Source organism: Chrysoperla carnea, chromosome 2 (assembly GCF_905475395.1).
Source record: "Chrysoperla carnea chromosome 2, inChrCarn1.1, whole genome shotgun sequence".
NCBI classification, from domain to species: Eukaryota; Metazoa; Arthropoda; class Insecta; order Neuroptera; family Chrysopidae; genus Chrysoperla; species Chrysoperla carnea.
In genome coordinates this window covers 98,184,319-98,198,513 of record NC_058338.1, presented here as the reverse complement: position 1 = coordinate 98,198,513, position 14,195 = coordinate 98,184,319, and the positions used below count along the sequence as shown (strand labels likewise).

Below are 14,195 nucleotides of genomic sequence, written 5' to 3'. Positions count from 1 at the left end.
AACAATAGTAATTTAATATGTAAACGAAGCACTCGCCGAGCCTTATTGAGCTACATTCTCATCTTAAATACTTTAAACCTCAATTTGTCTCGAACATTTTTTTAACAAGTAAATGTCAATGACGTCTCGTATGGATCAGTCTCATCTATAGCCCTACTTAATATACTTTATTAAACACAATGCATTTAAACAATTAATTATGTTATTTGTTGTTTTTTTTTTAGACATATTCAATGGATTGTTATTTTCGACAATCATGGGTTGATCGACGATTAGCATTTCAAGGTAATGGACAAAATGAAACGTTGGCATTGAGCATATCAATGTTGAAACGTATATGGAAACCGGATACATATTTTTATAATGGTAAACAAAGTTATCTACATACAATTACAACACCTAATAAATTTGTACGATTACATCAGAATGGACGAGTTTTATATTCATCCAGGTACGTACACATATCAATAATATTTTATATACAGGGTGTTCTGTTATTGACTGCAGATCGTCGGCCTACAGAATAAGCTCATAAAGACGAAGAAAAAAGTCATTTACCAATTTTGGATTTGAGCCCTAGTTTGGACGCTACAGGTATGGCAAAATTGATAAATTTGTTCATTCACTGACTATGATTCGATAACCAGCAGCCAATGATAGTCAGTAGATATTAGTATATTTCATTCAAGAATATTAAACTAAAGAAGGGATATGAACTGATTTCAATTGGATTATATCATTTTGAAAAAACATTTAAAAAAAGTATTTGATTGGTTTGGTCAAATCCTACTTTTTTTTTTTTTTATTATATTTTTCCAAGAAAACATTAGATTCTTAGTAAAAAAAAACAAATTACGTCATAAAAGGCGTTATTTTAATTTATCGTAAACAAACAAAATTATTAAAACTTAAAATGCAATTGGTAAAAAAACAAATTACGTCAGCATAGGTGTTTTTTTTGTTTGTATACGTTAAATTAAAACAACGCCTTTTATGACTTAATTTGTTTTTTCACTAAGAATGTTTTCTTGGAAAAATATAATAGAAATAAAAAAAGTAGGATTTGACCAAACCAACCAAATACTTTTTTAAAATGTTTTTTCAAAATGATATAATCCAATTTAAATCAGTTCATATCCCTTCTTTAGTTTAATATTCTCGAATGAAATATACTAATATCTACTGATTATCATTGGCTGCTGGTTATCGAATCATAGTCAGTGAATGAACAAATTTATCAATTTTTGCCATACCTGTAGCGCCCAAACTAGGGCTCAATTCCAAAATTGGTAAATGACTTTTTCTTTCGTCTTTATGAGCTTATTCTGTAGGCCGACGATCTGCAGTCAATAACAGAACACCCTGTATAAAATTCTCGTGTCACGGTGTTTGTGGTTAAACTCTTCCGAAACGGCTTGACCGATTCTCATTTAATTTTGTGTGCATATTGGGTAGGTCTGAGAATCGGACAAAATCTATCATCCCCTTAAATGTTAAGGGTAGTCCACCATTAAATTTTTCATTTTATTTCTAGATAATTTTTTTAAATTTTTTATGATACAGCATTAGAAAATATATACAACCCTGAATTTTCAACCCTCTACGATCAACCCATATTTTTTTATCGCGATTTTTATTCTTAATAATTTCCTTCAATTATGATTTTATTCTCAATTCAAATTGATCTTCCGCCTTCGCCAGTCGATAACCGATCAACTATCAATCTATCAGTCATCCCCGCGAGATGTCTACCGTTGTTACCTCTCATCCAGCAAACCTCACGGAGTAGGGATGAGAACGAAGTTAGTGTAATACTTATTTACTTAGGCTAAATACATATTAAACAAATGATTCAGGTAAAATCTATTACTAAGAATGATATTTTTGGAATTATGTTCCTTATCGCGAGTTCAGCGAATGTGGCTAGACAAAAACAAGTGTCCGACCGACACTTTTTATCGCTCGCTTATCATATATAATATCGTCAGTTCGAAACCCATCATGAGCATTTTTCTTGAGGTTCCATTGTTTCTCTGGCAATGTTATTTTGCCTTCTTAACACGTGTCCAATCAACCCATATTTACGTTGTTTTATAGTGATATTCGCTGGTGTTTGTTGGCATATGTTCCATAGATCTTCATTAGAGATTCTTTGAGGTCAGTGAATATTAAGGATCTTTCTGAACGGTTTGTACAAGTTTGTAGTTGTCTTGATATTAATTTGGACACTTTCCAGGTTTGACATCCATATAACAAAACATATTATTGCTTTCGAATATTGTCAGTTTATTGTGCCCTATTAGTTGATCTCCATACTGGTCGTAACTGAGCACATGCTGCTTTTTCTTTATTAATTCTTTTTACCATATCTGCGTCAGTGCCGCCTTTTCCGAAACTATACTACCCAAGCATTGGAATTCTGTTAATTTTTCTATTTTCTCGTTGTTAACTTCGAGGTCTTGAGTATTGTTGTTGTTAATTTTCATTTCTTTGGTTTCTCCTCCGTATATCTTCAGTCCCATTTTCCTCCCTTCTTCTTCTAAATCTTTAATTTTGGATTTCATCTCGTGGATGCTATGTGAGAGAAGACATAAGGTATCGGTATAATCTATGTCTTCGGTAAATGGATCAGTGAGTTTCTTTGGTGTATCACTTGGCATTCACAATCACCATAAGTTTCTTTAATGGTGTTTACTAGCTCCTCTGGTATGCCTTACTCTCTCATGATTTTCCAGATTGCACTTCTGTGGATGGAGTAAAACGCCTTTTCGAAGTCGATGAATGCCAAGTAAAACGGCGTTTGAATTTGCAGGCCCTGGGGCCTACATTTGATGGATGCCCCTAAAATTTGTTCATATATAGTGGAGTAAACTAAAGTAAAATAATATGTATGGAGTATAGACGTAGAGGTTAACGAGTACAATATTTGTGTTAAAGAAGTAACCCACAAGTTGTATTAAATTAAGATGGCATTGGTGTTCCAGAGGACCATGCATACAAAGCTACATACATATACATACAGTTCAGTTCAGATCATACACTCCCCTACACAAGCGCCATTATTGGCCTTTTATTTAATGGTATTTTGTAGACACTTTTTGAGTCAAACAGCCATAAAAGATTGCGCTCCTTTACCTCTACACTCCATAATAACTTGATTACGTAAATCGTATGAAAAATTTTATATTATATTTGCACTTCTATTGTATTTTCAATCGTTTACTAATTCTAATTACTTAAATAAAAACTTTTTGCAATGTTTTCTTAGCAAAAGTGTTGACAAATCAATAAAATTTATATCGCAGAGAATGTCTCTTTCTAAACTGAGAAGCATGAGATATGACAAGCGTTCTTGAGTCATCATCGTTCGCAACCTATTCTTTATAATCTTTGGTTTTGAAAATTAAGTTTCCCCACTGCAATTAGTTACCATCATCGATAAATAAATACGAAGTGCTACTTCTCTATTACAAAAATTCGTTCATTTACCATACGATAAGTTGGTGAATGACAGGAAGAAAAGATTTAGTTCAAAATATGTCTCTCGGTGAATGTTGCACAATATCCGCTGTTCTATATTCTAGAGGCCTCAATCGAACACTCACTGATCGAATACGCACATTTTCATACTCTTGTTCATCGAATAATTGGCAATTCTTTGCCAGCATTTTCATATGTTTCAAATGCAATTCTCTTAGATTCTACGAATGATTTTTGAGACTTTAGAGAATTTACGGCTGTACAAAGGATCATCGTTCAATTCCAATATCACAGAATAGGGTCATCGTAAAATACCAATAATTTTTCGATTTTATCCGAATTGGTGGGAGCCCTCAATTGGTGACTGGCCCTGTTTAAATTTGACCTCGTCAATTCTTCATTAAATCAGAAGTTTGGATTTTTCGGGAATATTGATGACAAAATGGGCCTGCGTGAGTGGTGTGATACTTGGGTCTCTAAGATTCTATCATGGTCATTTATTGATCATATTGACAAATTTTTATTAACAATATGTATTGATTATGATGATTTGAAATTTTGGTCAGAAATAAATTTCTAAATATCTAAATTTCTAAATACATCGTCGAAAAAATGACTTTCCATATTTAATAAGAATATATCTATTTCTGACGAATTGTATGAATAATTTTCTGCCTTAAAATTGATTTAAACTATGTGAAGTAATATATAATATGTATCAGCTACATATAACAATTGTCCTATAATCAAGGAAAAATAACGTATATTCATTATTAGTATATGCTCATCGAAAATTTATGCAACAAAGGAGGTTGGAATTTTCGAAAGACCATCAACATTCAATCAAATAGACATATTATCATGTAATGTATCCAGATTCTAAAACATATCAAAGTAGATCATACAGTGTCGATCGAAAAGTGTCTCACTAGTTGAAGAGAAAGTGAAAAAGAAACCAACTTACGATGAACTTCCACAAATACATTTCTATTATATAGGATGTTCAAAGCTATAGGTTCCAACTATTCGATTTGCAGTGAAATCAGGGAAGTGTAAAGGCGAATTTTGAAGGAGGAAAGTAATTGAAAGTTAAATTATTATGGACACAAAATTCCATGCGACTTAGTTGTTCGAGTTACACAATTATTGAAAAGAAAATTACGGATACAGCTCTTGCAGCCGAGGCAAATTCACGGGCTATTTTTTTAATAACCAATCATTTTTGGTCAGTTAATCCTTAATCATGATAATCATCATGCCATATTTAATACCGATGTAAAGTAGTATTTTCTCATCAGTATGGTCTTGAGAATGACTGTTCGAAAATCAATTGTTAGCCAAAAATTAACCTGTTATGGTGTTATAAAATAACGTCTTTATACAGATCTGTTAATCGCCCTACAATTACGGCCCGGCGAACAGCGCTATGAAGAAAGGTGATACTTGTAAAAAATGATTGGAAATTATTTGACAGTATTTTTTTAGTCGAGATATTCACGTTTTACAAATATGTGTATTATTTTCCGATACTAGGTTTCATCATAGAATTCAATCAGTGAACACGATGTCACAAAATCGTAATTATTTCAAAAGACGACAACTATGATCAACATTGAAATTCCTTGTAATTCCCTTCGAAGGAGAAACCTTCCCGAACTTTTACCCCTTTTGAAGTATTGGGGCGGGGGGGGGGTATTAACTCACCTTGTTTTACAGTAGTTTACGGGAATTATGCCACGCTTGATTTCAAATTACAGTCGTACTGCCAGTCTGCAGTGCCTGCTACTATTTTTCCATGAAAATACATCTTGTAACAAGAAACTTGCACTTGAGTTTATTTGACTAGGATCCACTTTCTGGTTTATTTCAACCCCAGCCCCCTCCGAAACCACCATTAAGTTTTGTCTGCCACTATTTTTCGCGGTTTATAAAAATAGATGATTTGACTAACCGATGCTTCCAGGCGGGTCTACTTTTTCGACAGATTTCTAGACCTCCCTCTTTCTCGAAAATGGCCGTTCTGCCATAAATATGTCCCATGAGAGAAAATGTCCCACATCGAATCAGGAGCTTATTTACCACGCGGCATAAAGTTAGGATTCATGGATTTTTTGACGATGGATTTTTGTCCTAGTATAATTATTATCAGAGATATATTGGTATGTCCGAGCGATTTACTTACAATTTTTTCTTCACTATCATGCCTTTTAGAAGTAAAAGCAAATATATGAAGCCCTGATTTGTTGACAAAATCAGAAGTTATTGATGTGTCTCCCTTTGGTCATATCCACTACAGTCTGATCGTACATACATTTTGTAATATGTTTACTAACATTATAAAATCAATGACATCAAACACATAGTTAATTAAACTTTAGAAATCTGTTTACAAGAAGAGCTCTAGCGCTTTCACACCAGACAGATTAGACACAGTGCACAGTGGGATGAGGGGTGACCAGCATGATATGTGCTGTCTGTTCATACTTATTTGATAGTTTATTCTCTCATTATAGACCGGCAAATTTAGTTATTTACGTCACAATTTCCGTTAAATTCTGTAATGAAATATAATTCAAGTATTATTTTAACCACAATACCAGTAAAAATGTCCTCAGCAAAAACTATAAATTTTGTTTATGTCTCACTGGTTGATGCTGTGGTCATTCGTACAATACGGTGATCATTGGACAAAAAACGATGAAATATCTGTCAGTAGAAATTGTTAATTTTTGTAATTTAAAATATAACATATAGGTTATATAGATAGGTAATTAAAATATTTGTTGTACACGTAATTTAAAAACAAAGTACACAACACATGTAAGTAATTAAAGGTAGTACGGTTATGAAAGCAATGTATCAAGAATTTTATAAAACTCAGAATATAAGGTATTAAATGTATCATACATATGCTGTTAAAATTTAATGACAATTTACTACACTTGACATGAGATAATTGCAATCAACAAGAGAAATTTACAAAATTTAAAAAAAAACCGATAAATTTTTCGGGTGCGGAACCCTAAACTCGCATTTGAACATTTCAAGAACACTCTCCATTTAATTATCTTTCAAATAAAACCAAAAAAATTAAAATCCGTTTAATCAAATGAAAAAGTATCCATCTTGTAAACCGTTAGAGATAGAATAAAAGTTTAAATGTAAAAGTTATTCCTTATAAAAATGTTAACAACTTTTATTTGATTCATTCTTTGGAAAACATCACTATTTACCCGTGTGGGCGCAATCTAGGAAAAAACTTTGATATCCATTTTCTCCAAAACTATAAAGAAAAGTGTGTTTCTAGAAAAAGTTCATTCAAGAAAAAAAAATTCCAGAATATAATTTAGAAAATTTTTCAAAATATTTTCTAGAATTTTTTGCTCATTCAATCATTTGAAGAAAAAAAACCATCTTGTAAACCTTTAGAGATGTCAAAAAACTTTAAATGGTATAACTTATTTCTTATAAAAAGATAGACAATTTTTGTTTGAAATATTTTTTCTAAACATCCTTTTTTACACGCGAGGGCGTCTCTAAATTAATTTCAAAAATGTCGAAGGTATTTTCTGGAATATTTTTCTGTTTTTCATAACTATCAGTTGAAGTTAACCTGAAAATTTTCAACACACTTGTTTTATTTAATGCATAGCTTTTTTGTAATTTATAAAAAACTGATTAAAACCCCCCAACTACCCCCGAGAAATGGAGGCTAGGTGCGCTCCTGAGAGGTTGACTTTTTTACGAGGTTTTTACAATCTAATAAATAACTGTGGAAAATTTCAAAGATGTATCAATTTTTTTCTTTTAGATATTTAGTTTAATTGTACTAATACTTAAACTAAAATATTTGTATTATTTTCTTATCATAATTTCATTTTTGTATTCCCATTTTTCCCGGTCTATTATTATAATTTCGAATAAATAAGAAGGAAGTAGCTAGGAGTCGATGGTAACCAGAACGGTATCTATGTGATGTGATGGCTATTCTATATCGCCTAGGTTCCCTAGGTTACACACGTTCAATTTCATTCTTGCGCTTATATAATATACTGAACTTGTGGATTTTCAAATATATATCTACAATATTTGTTCTTACTTTGTGTTTGCAATGTTATTAGAATTTAATAAAATACATTATTATATAGTGTGATTCATAAGTTAATTATCTACCAGACTGTTACACAAGTTTTGTAAAAGCAAAAATTCTGCACCATGCAGAAAAATTGAGAAATATTCATGAAAAGTATAACAAACGACTCAATGGCTACAAAGCTTGAAAATTCCTATTTCTCAACTTTTTAGTAAAACATCTTGAAAGCCAAGAAATTTTTAGTAATTGTGGACATTGAGACTTTTGTTTTACTTTTCAAGAACTGGCACTTCCCAAATTTTCATTAAATTTTATTTATTTTTCAGTAAATTTTCATGTACACAAATGCACTAAATAAATAAGATACCCAGAAAATTATCAATCCTACCTGTTACCAGTGACGTACATTGCATATAGACAGAAAGACACTGCCTACCCTACATAATTCAAATAAATATGTATAATCTTGTTCTGATATCTAATATTATTTATCTACGAGTACCACCAATAAACAAAAAATCTTAACGGGTATCATCTTTAATTCGCTACGGCATACAGATGCCAGCTCGTTCATTCAATTTTAAGTACTTCACAGGAAAAGGAAAGAAAAAACTTTTCGTGCTTAAATGTTTATATGTGAGCCATAGCTATAGCCATACGTGTGTGCGACTTAAGTGTGTATGATTGAATTTGTCGAAATAAGAATGGAGACCACCATCTTCGAAAGGTAAGAGAGAGTGTTGGACATCGTGTCGAACATATAGGCCACCATTTCTGGTGGCACGGTCACGGCGATAGGTATAATACCCGAGTACTCGAGCTGCCTTGTCCGGCTTTAACCAAGTTTCGCTGATGGCAGCCACCTTGATTTGATGCTCTAGAAGAATTGAGTGAAGCTTGGGAAGTTTGCGATGGATACTTTGAGAGTTCCATTGCAGAAATCGGATTTTGGACCTCTACGGATATCTACTTCGATCCTGAGTTCCAGGAGGGTCATGAAGTCGAAAGGTGTGTATGCGTTCGTATAAATACAATAAAATGCCACACATACGAACGCATTAATAGTCACTGTTTAACAACACGACAAATTACGACATTTGCCGAAGTAACTTCGTTTCTTACTCATTTAAGTACCTACACCTACAAGTTTGATTGATCAGTTGATCTTCATAATTCATATAACGATCAGTGATCTACACAAATAAAGTACTATTAATTTTTCGACTTATTGTTTTTTTATACTGAGTCGAGTCGCCAGTATTGAGTGTTTTGGTTTGTTTCTGGTTATACTATCGTGTTTAAGATTTTAACGTTGATAATAGACAAAAATGGATAATATTCACTAGGAAACTGGTTCAGATGGCGTGTGTATAGGAAAAAAAATTATGAGTTTTCAAAACTATTTTTCGATGACAAAAGACAAGTGATTGTTAAAGGTTTTACATCGGGTTTGCAATTAATACAAACTAAAGGTAAAGTCAATCGTAAATTCAATGCAAAACAATCTGATTCATATTATGGGCTGACAGGTTGCAAACACAGCAACTAGATGTTTTGTTTCCCTTGTCAACTATTTATATAAAACCGTCTGGAACGACACCGATTATAACGATATTCATAATTTTTCTACGGCTCTAAAAACACGATAAATCCGAAAACACTTAGAAAGTTTCTCTTAAGTATCACACCTTTGGAAAAAATCCATATACTCACACCACCATCTTTTCACTGCTATTATTTAATTTTAATTTATAAAGTCAATTAAATCAGCCAGTCTATGGTTACAAATACCTACATCATTATTTACTTCATGACCATGGCGATGAATCAAAACCAATATGCAATATTTTTGATTATATAGTAGTTTTTAAAATTTCTGTCTACCCTGTCAAAAACTCAGTGCACGCCACTGCCTGGTACACAGAGGTTTATTTGTCCCAAGTCATCTGCGAACTGTAGAAATTTTACTTCGACTTAGCTTGTACTCTTATATTTCGACTTAGCTTCTCCTTCTTATAGCATCAATCTTACTCCGTGCGATATTGATCTATTCGCGCTGGGAAAGAGTCTGCTCCAAGGACAATAGTTTTCCATTGAGAGCTCTCGAATACATCAAATGAAACTAGAATCATCTCAACAAATTACTGCTGAAGGGCGATATTTAAAACTAAGTTTGGGCGTATGCATTAGTATATCGATAGTGATTATTGGATTTTATTTAGGAAATAGTTAGGGATTCTTATGAAAAATAGATCGATCGAAGGTTTTTATGATTGTCTACTCGAGTAATTATTATAGCATGGATCGTTATCGACTTTTGCCTATTATTTTTGCAGTTTCCCTTCACGAATTCTATTGGCATTTCGCACTATTTAACCTATTTAACCTATTACCGCAATATTTAACCTATTAATTAAATTATTATTTATTAAATCCCAATCTTTATCCGATCGCCTTTCATGTACGTAAAACATATAGGTTCAAGATATTTGTTTATGTCAAGTTAAAAAATAACAAATTCTCCCTGTATATGTAATTCTAAAACTATCCAGAACTATAAAATTCATTCATCCGAATTATAATTTGGAACAAATTGAAATGGTGTTATTTATTAAATTAATGAATTGATTTCTCTCATCTATTGATAGATTATCCTTCATTTAACCCACTAAAATAAATAATAAAAAAGCTCCTTTCAAGTTTTATTTTTGATATCCTAGCAATTCATCCTGATTTGAACGATAAATTTTTATACCCTGTATATATAGTGTGTCGCATTAAGGATGAAGACACCCTCACACTGTCGTCATTTATAGTATTCTCGATTTGAAAATTTGCCTACAAAGGAATGGGTCGCATTTTTTAAGGTATTTAACCGAAATGTGAACCTTAAACTCAGCCTACTACAAATTGACAGATAGGATAAATTCTTAAAATTTTTGTCTAGCGCCAGAGATGGTTAGAGATATCGACAAAAAATATTAGAAAAAGTTGCTTAGAATATTTTTTTATGCCCATATACCGATTTTAATGACAAAATTCGCATTTATAATTTTTTCATTAATTTAGTCTGCAGTCAAAATTATTACAAGTTTATTGAAATATTTGAATAACACTATTAAATTATCAATTTATCCAGTTTTTACATTCCATAATTAAAAAATTAAACTTGTAATAATTTTGAGTGAAGACCAAAATAATGAAAAATTACAAATGCGAATTCTAAGCAATTTTTTCGAATAATTTTTTTCGATATCTCTAACTTCTGGCGCTAGGTCTAATTTTAAGAATTTATCCTATCTGTCAATTTTTAGTAGGCCGAGTTTAAGGTTCAGGTTTCTGTTTACTATCTTAAAAAATGTAACCCACCTCCTTATATTACTGTGCAAATTTTCAAACGATATTCCTATAAATGGCGAGAAGAAGTATGAGGATGTCTTCATCTTAAATGCGACATACTGTATATGATATATATGTATCAAGGTATACTAATTTTAGTCTCAAATTTGTAACGTTTGCAAATATTGATAATACGAACAAAATTTTGATATAGAGGTGTTCATAAAATCTCCTAATTAGTTCATTTCTGGTTATACGTCTGTCCGTCTGTCCATTTGTCCATTTGTCCGCCTTTGACCATGATGACTCAAAAACGAAAAAAAATATCAATCTGAAATTTTTATAGCGTGCTCAGGAAGAAATTTAGTTTGAGTACGTATTTGTACAACATAGGTCAAATGAGTCTTGAGTCCGTAGGACCCATCTTGTAAACCGTTACAGATGGAACAAAAGTTTAAATCTAAAAAAATGTTCCTTATAAAAAAATAAACAACTTTTGTGTGAAAAATTTTTCATACACATCATTGTTTACCCGTGAGGGTGCAAATTAATACAAACATTTTTTGGACATTTTCTCCACAGCTATACTAGATAGGGAACTGAATCGATGCGTATTAAGTGCAATATGATCCAAAAAGAATTTCAAACATTTGGACGAGCCTTTTCGAGTCGGTAGAAAATTTTCTTAAATTTTTTCCTGACCGATATTACGCGATCAAAAAAGATATCAACTTCGTTTTAACGGCAAGAAAAAGAATTACATAACATTCGATCGAGTCGGTCGAGTTTTTATTTTTTAAATTTTTTATTAAGCTGGGTAGTTATTCGTGTAGGCCTCAAGGATCGCACCAGGCTCTATCCACGGCTTGTTTTGTAAAGAATTTACTCCTGTTTTTTTTGGCTAATCAATTTTGAAAGTGTCTCCAAGTCAATGTATTTTTGTATATTAATATAAAAAGTTATTTCACTGATACCTTATTATATAGTTTTTTTTTTCGATGTCCCTTGATAATTTTCTATGAAGTACCATACCTAATATATATGTCATCGAATTTTGTTTATTTCATGTCAAATATATGTTATTTTAAAATTTTAGTTTTATAAATTCGAATGTTTGTTGCAAAAAGTTATTTTTCGTGTTATGATAATTATTATTCCGAAAGTATAATAATATTCATTGAAACTTTGAAATAAACATATAAATGTCAAAATAATGTATAAAAGTCGAAATATCCAAATATTTTTACTACTAGGTATTTTTTCTGCTAGGAGGAGCGACAATTTTTATACCATGTATATGAAATATACCAAGGTATACTAAGCTTAGTCCCAAGTTTGTAACGCTTAAAAATATTGATGCTATGGACAAAATTTTGGTATAGGTGTTCATAAAATCACCTAATTAGTCCATTTTCGTCTGTCGTCTGTCCGTCTTTTATCTCCATGACGCAAAAACGAAAAGAGATATCAAGCTGAAATTTTTATAGCGTGCTGAGGACGTAAAAAGTGAGGTCGAGTTCGTAAATGAGGAACATAGGTCAATTGGATTTTGGGTCCATAGGATCCATCTTGTAAACCGTTAGAGATAGAACAAAAGTTTAAATTTAAAAAATGTTTCCTATAAAATAATAAAATTAGAAAGTTAATCCTCATAAAAAAAACTGGCATTTTTTATTTATAACAGTTTTTCGAAAATCGTTAGTTTTCGAAGGATTCGAATTATATTAAATGATTAAAAATATATCATTACTGCATTTAATCGAAAGAAAATACGCAAAAAACAGAAAAATTCTTAAGTCATTCCTGTGTCCACGACTTTGACTTGCAGTTATCGAAAAACTTTAAGCGTATTTTCTTGCAATTAAATGCAATCATGACATAATTTTAAGTCGCATTTCCCCCCAAAGCTAACGAAAACATAAAAATTGTTCGGTCTTTTATTAGGATCAACTTTCTAATTTAAAGTGTTATTCTATCTCTTAACTTTTAAGATCTAAATTGACTACTAATGCAACCCGGAGAACTAGGTCCAATCTGAGGTCAGAACATCATGTCCTCCATCAAGCTGTGCAACTTTTGTTAAAGGTATTTTTTGATTGATTAATGACAAAACTAAATGGATTAAAATGGTCCACTCTGTATGAAGGCTGATTGTTGGGGTAGAAATTACTTCATCCACCATGATTAGAACTCGACCTTCATTAAAATAATGAAAGGGAGAAATATAAATAAACATGATTGTTTGAGGCAGAACGAGCATAGTACATGGTAAAAATAAGAAATATTTTTTACAAGAAACATTTTTATGTCCTGCTCTTCAGAAAACGATGTGGTCTTGTTTACACACACACAATTTTTCTTTTTATTAATCTAATTAAATATTTGACCCCCATTTTCCCTCTACAGTCTTTCTTTATCCCTACCGTGGTCACATAACCTTAAGTCAGAAAGTATTTAAAGTAAAAATAAAACAATACACGTATAGGTATTAGATTATTATTAATTAAAAATTATAAATAAAACAAAGTTGTGCTTAGTTATTAAACAAAGCTTGCTAATTCAAACAAATATAATTTTTTCTAGTCATTTATTTTCATTATTTTCATACAATTTATTTTTTTGTTTTACTAATTCATTAAAAAAATACTCAGCATTTATTTAAATTAATAATTTATTATGTAACTGAAAGGACAGGAAAAAATTATATCAAGTGTAAGATATTACCGCTATATAAAAGGTTCCATATGCTGTGTAATGGATTTACCCCTTAGCAAGGCTCTCTACTTTAAAACAGGGTGATAAATGTTCGAGTATTTTATTAATTATTATACAATAACCAAGTCGAATAATTTTTGAGATATAAACGATTGTAAATTGTTTTTGCGGAATCAAAACGAAATTATTGTTTGAAATCGCCAAAAAGGTTTTTTTCGTGGCATAATTTTAATTGTAAAAACTATTTCAATAATATAAAAAATGAGTACTGCCTTATTTTTTTATTACTTTTCATTACAGTTTCTAAAATATCATACAATATCGATCTCAGAAATCGCTCTTTTATATAAGATTTCTGGGCAATATCTGAAAAACTACTAATTCAATCCTTATAATAACTCAATTAATATATAAGTACTTTGGGTCAAAATTACCTTAAATAGTGAGATTTATCGAAAAAGTATTTTTCAATCTTATAAACTCAATATAAAATCATTAAAAAAAAACAATTGTAATTAATAAATAAGATACCGTGTGGTAATTTTTTGACAGTGCCCGATCCAGTGGG

At 31.2% G+C, this 14,195-nt stretch overlaps 1 protein-coding gene across 1 annotated transcript in view; it reads left to right on the top strand.

The window, feature by feature from the left end:
• The window catches only part of LOC123293113 (gamma-aminobutyric acid receptor alpha-like), a 66,085-nt gene that overhangs the window by 26,012 nt on the left and 25,878 nt on the right, over positions 1–14,195 (top strand). The window contains exon 3 of the mRNA XM_044873828.1: positions 225–451. Coding sequence (XP_044729763.1) covers positions 225–451 — 227 coding nt within the window. The remainder of the gene's footprint in view (positions 1–224; positions 452–14,195) is intronic.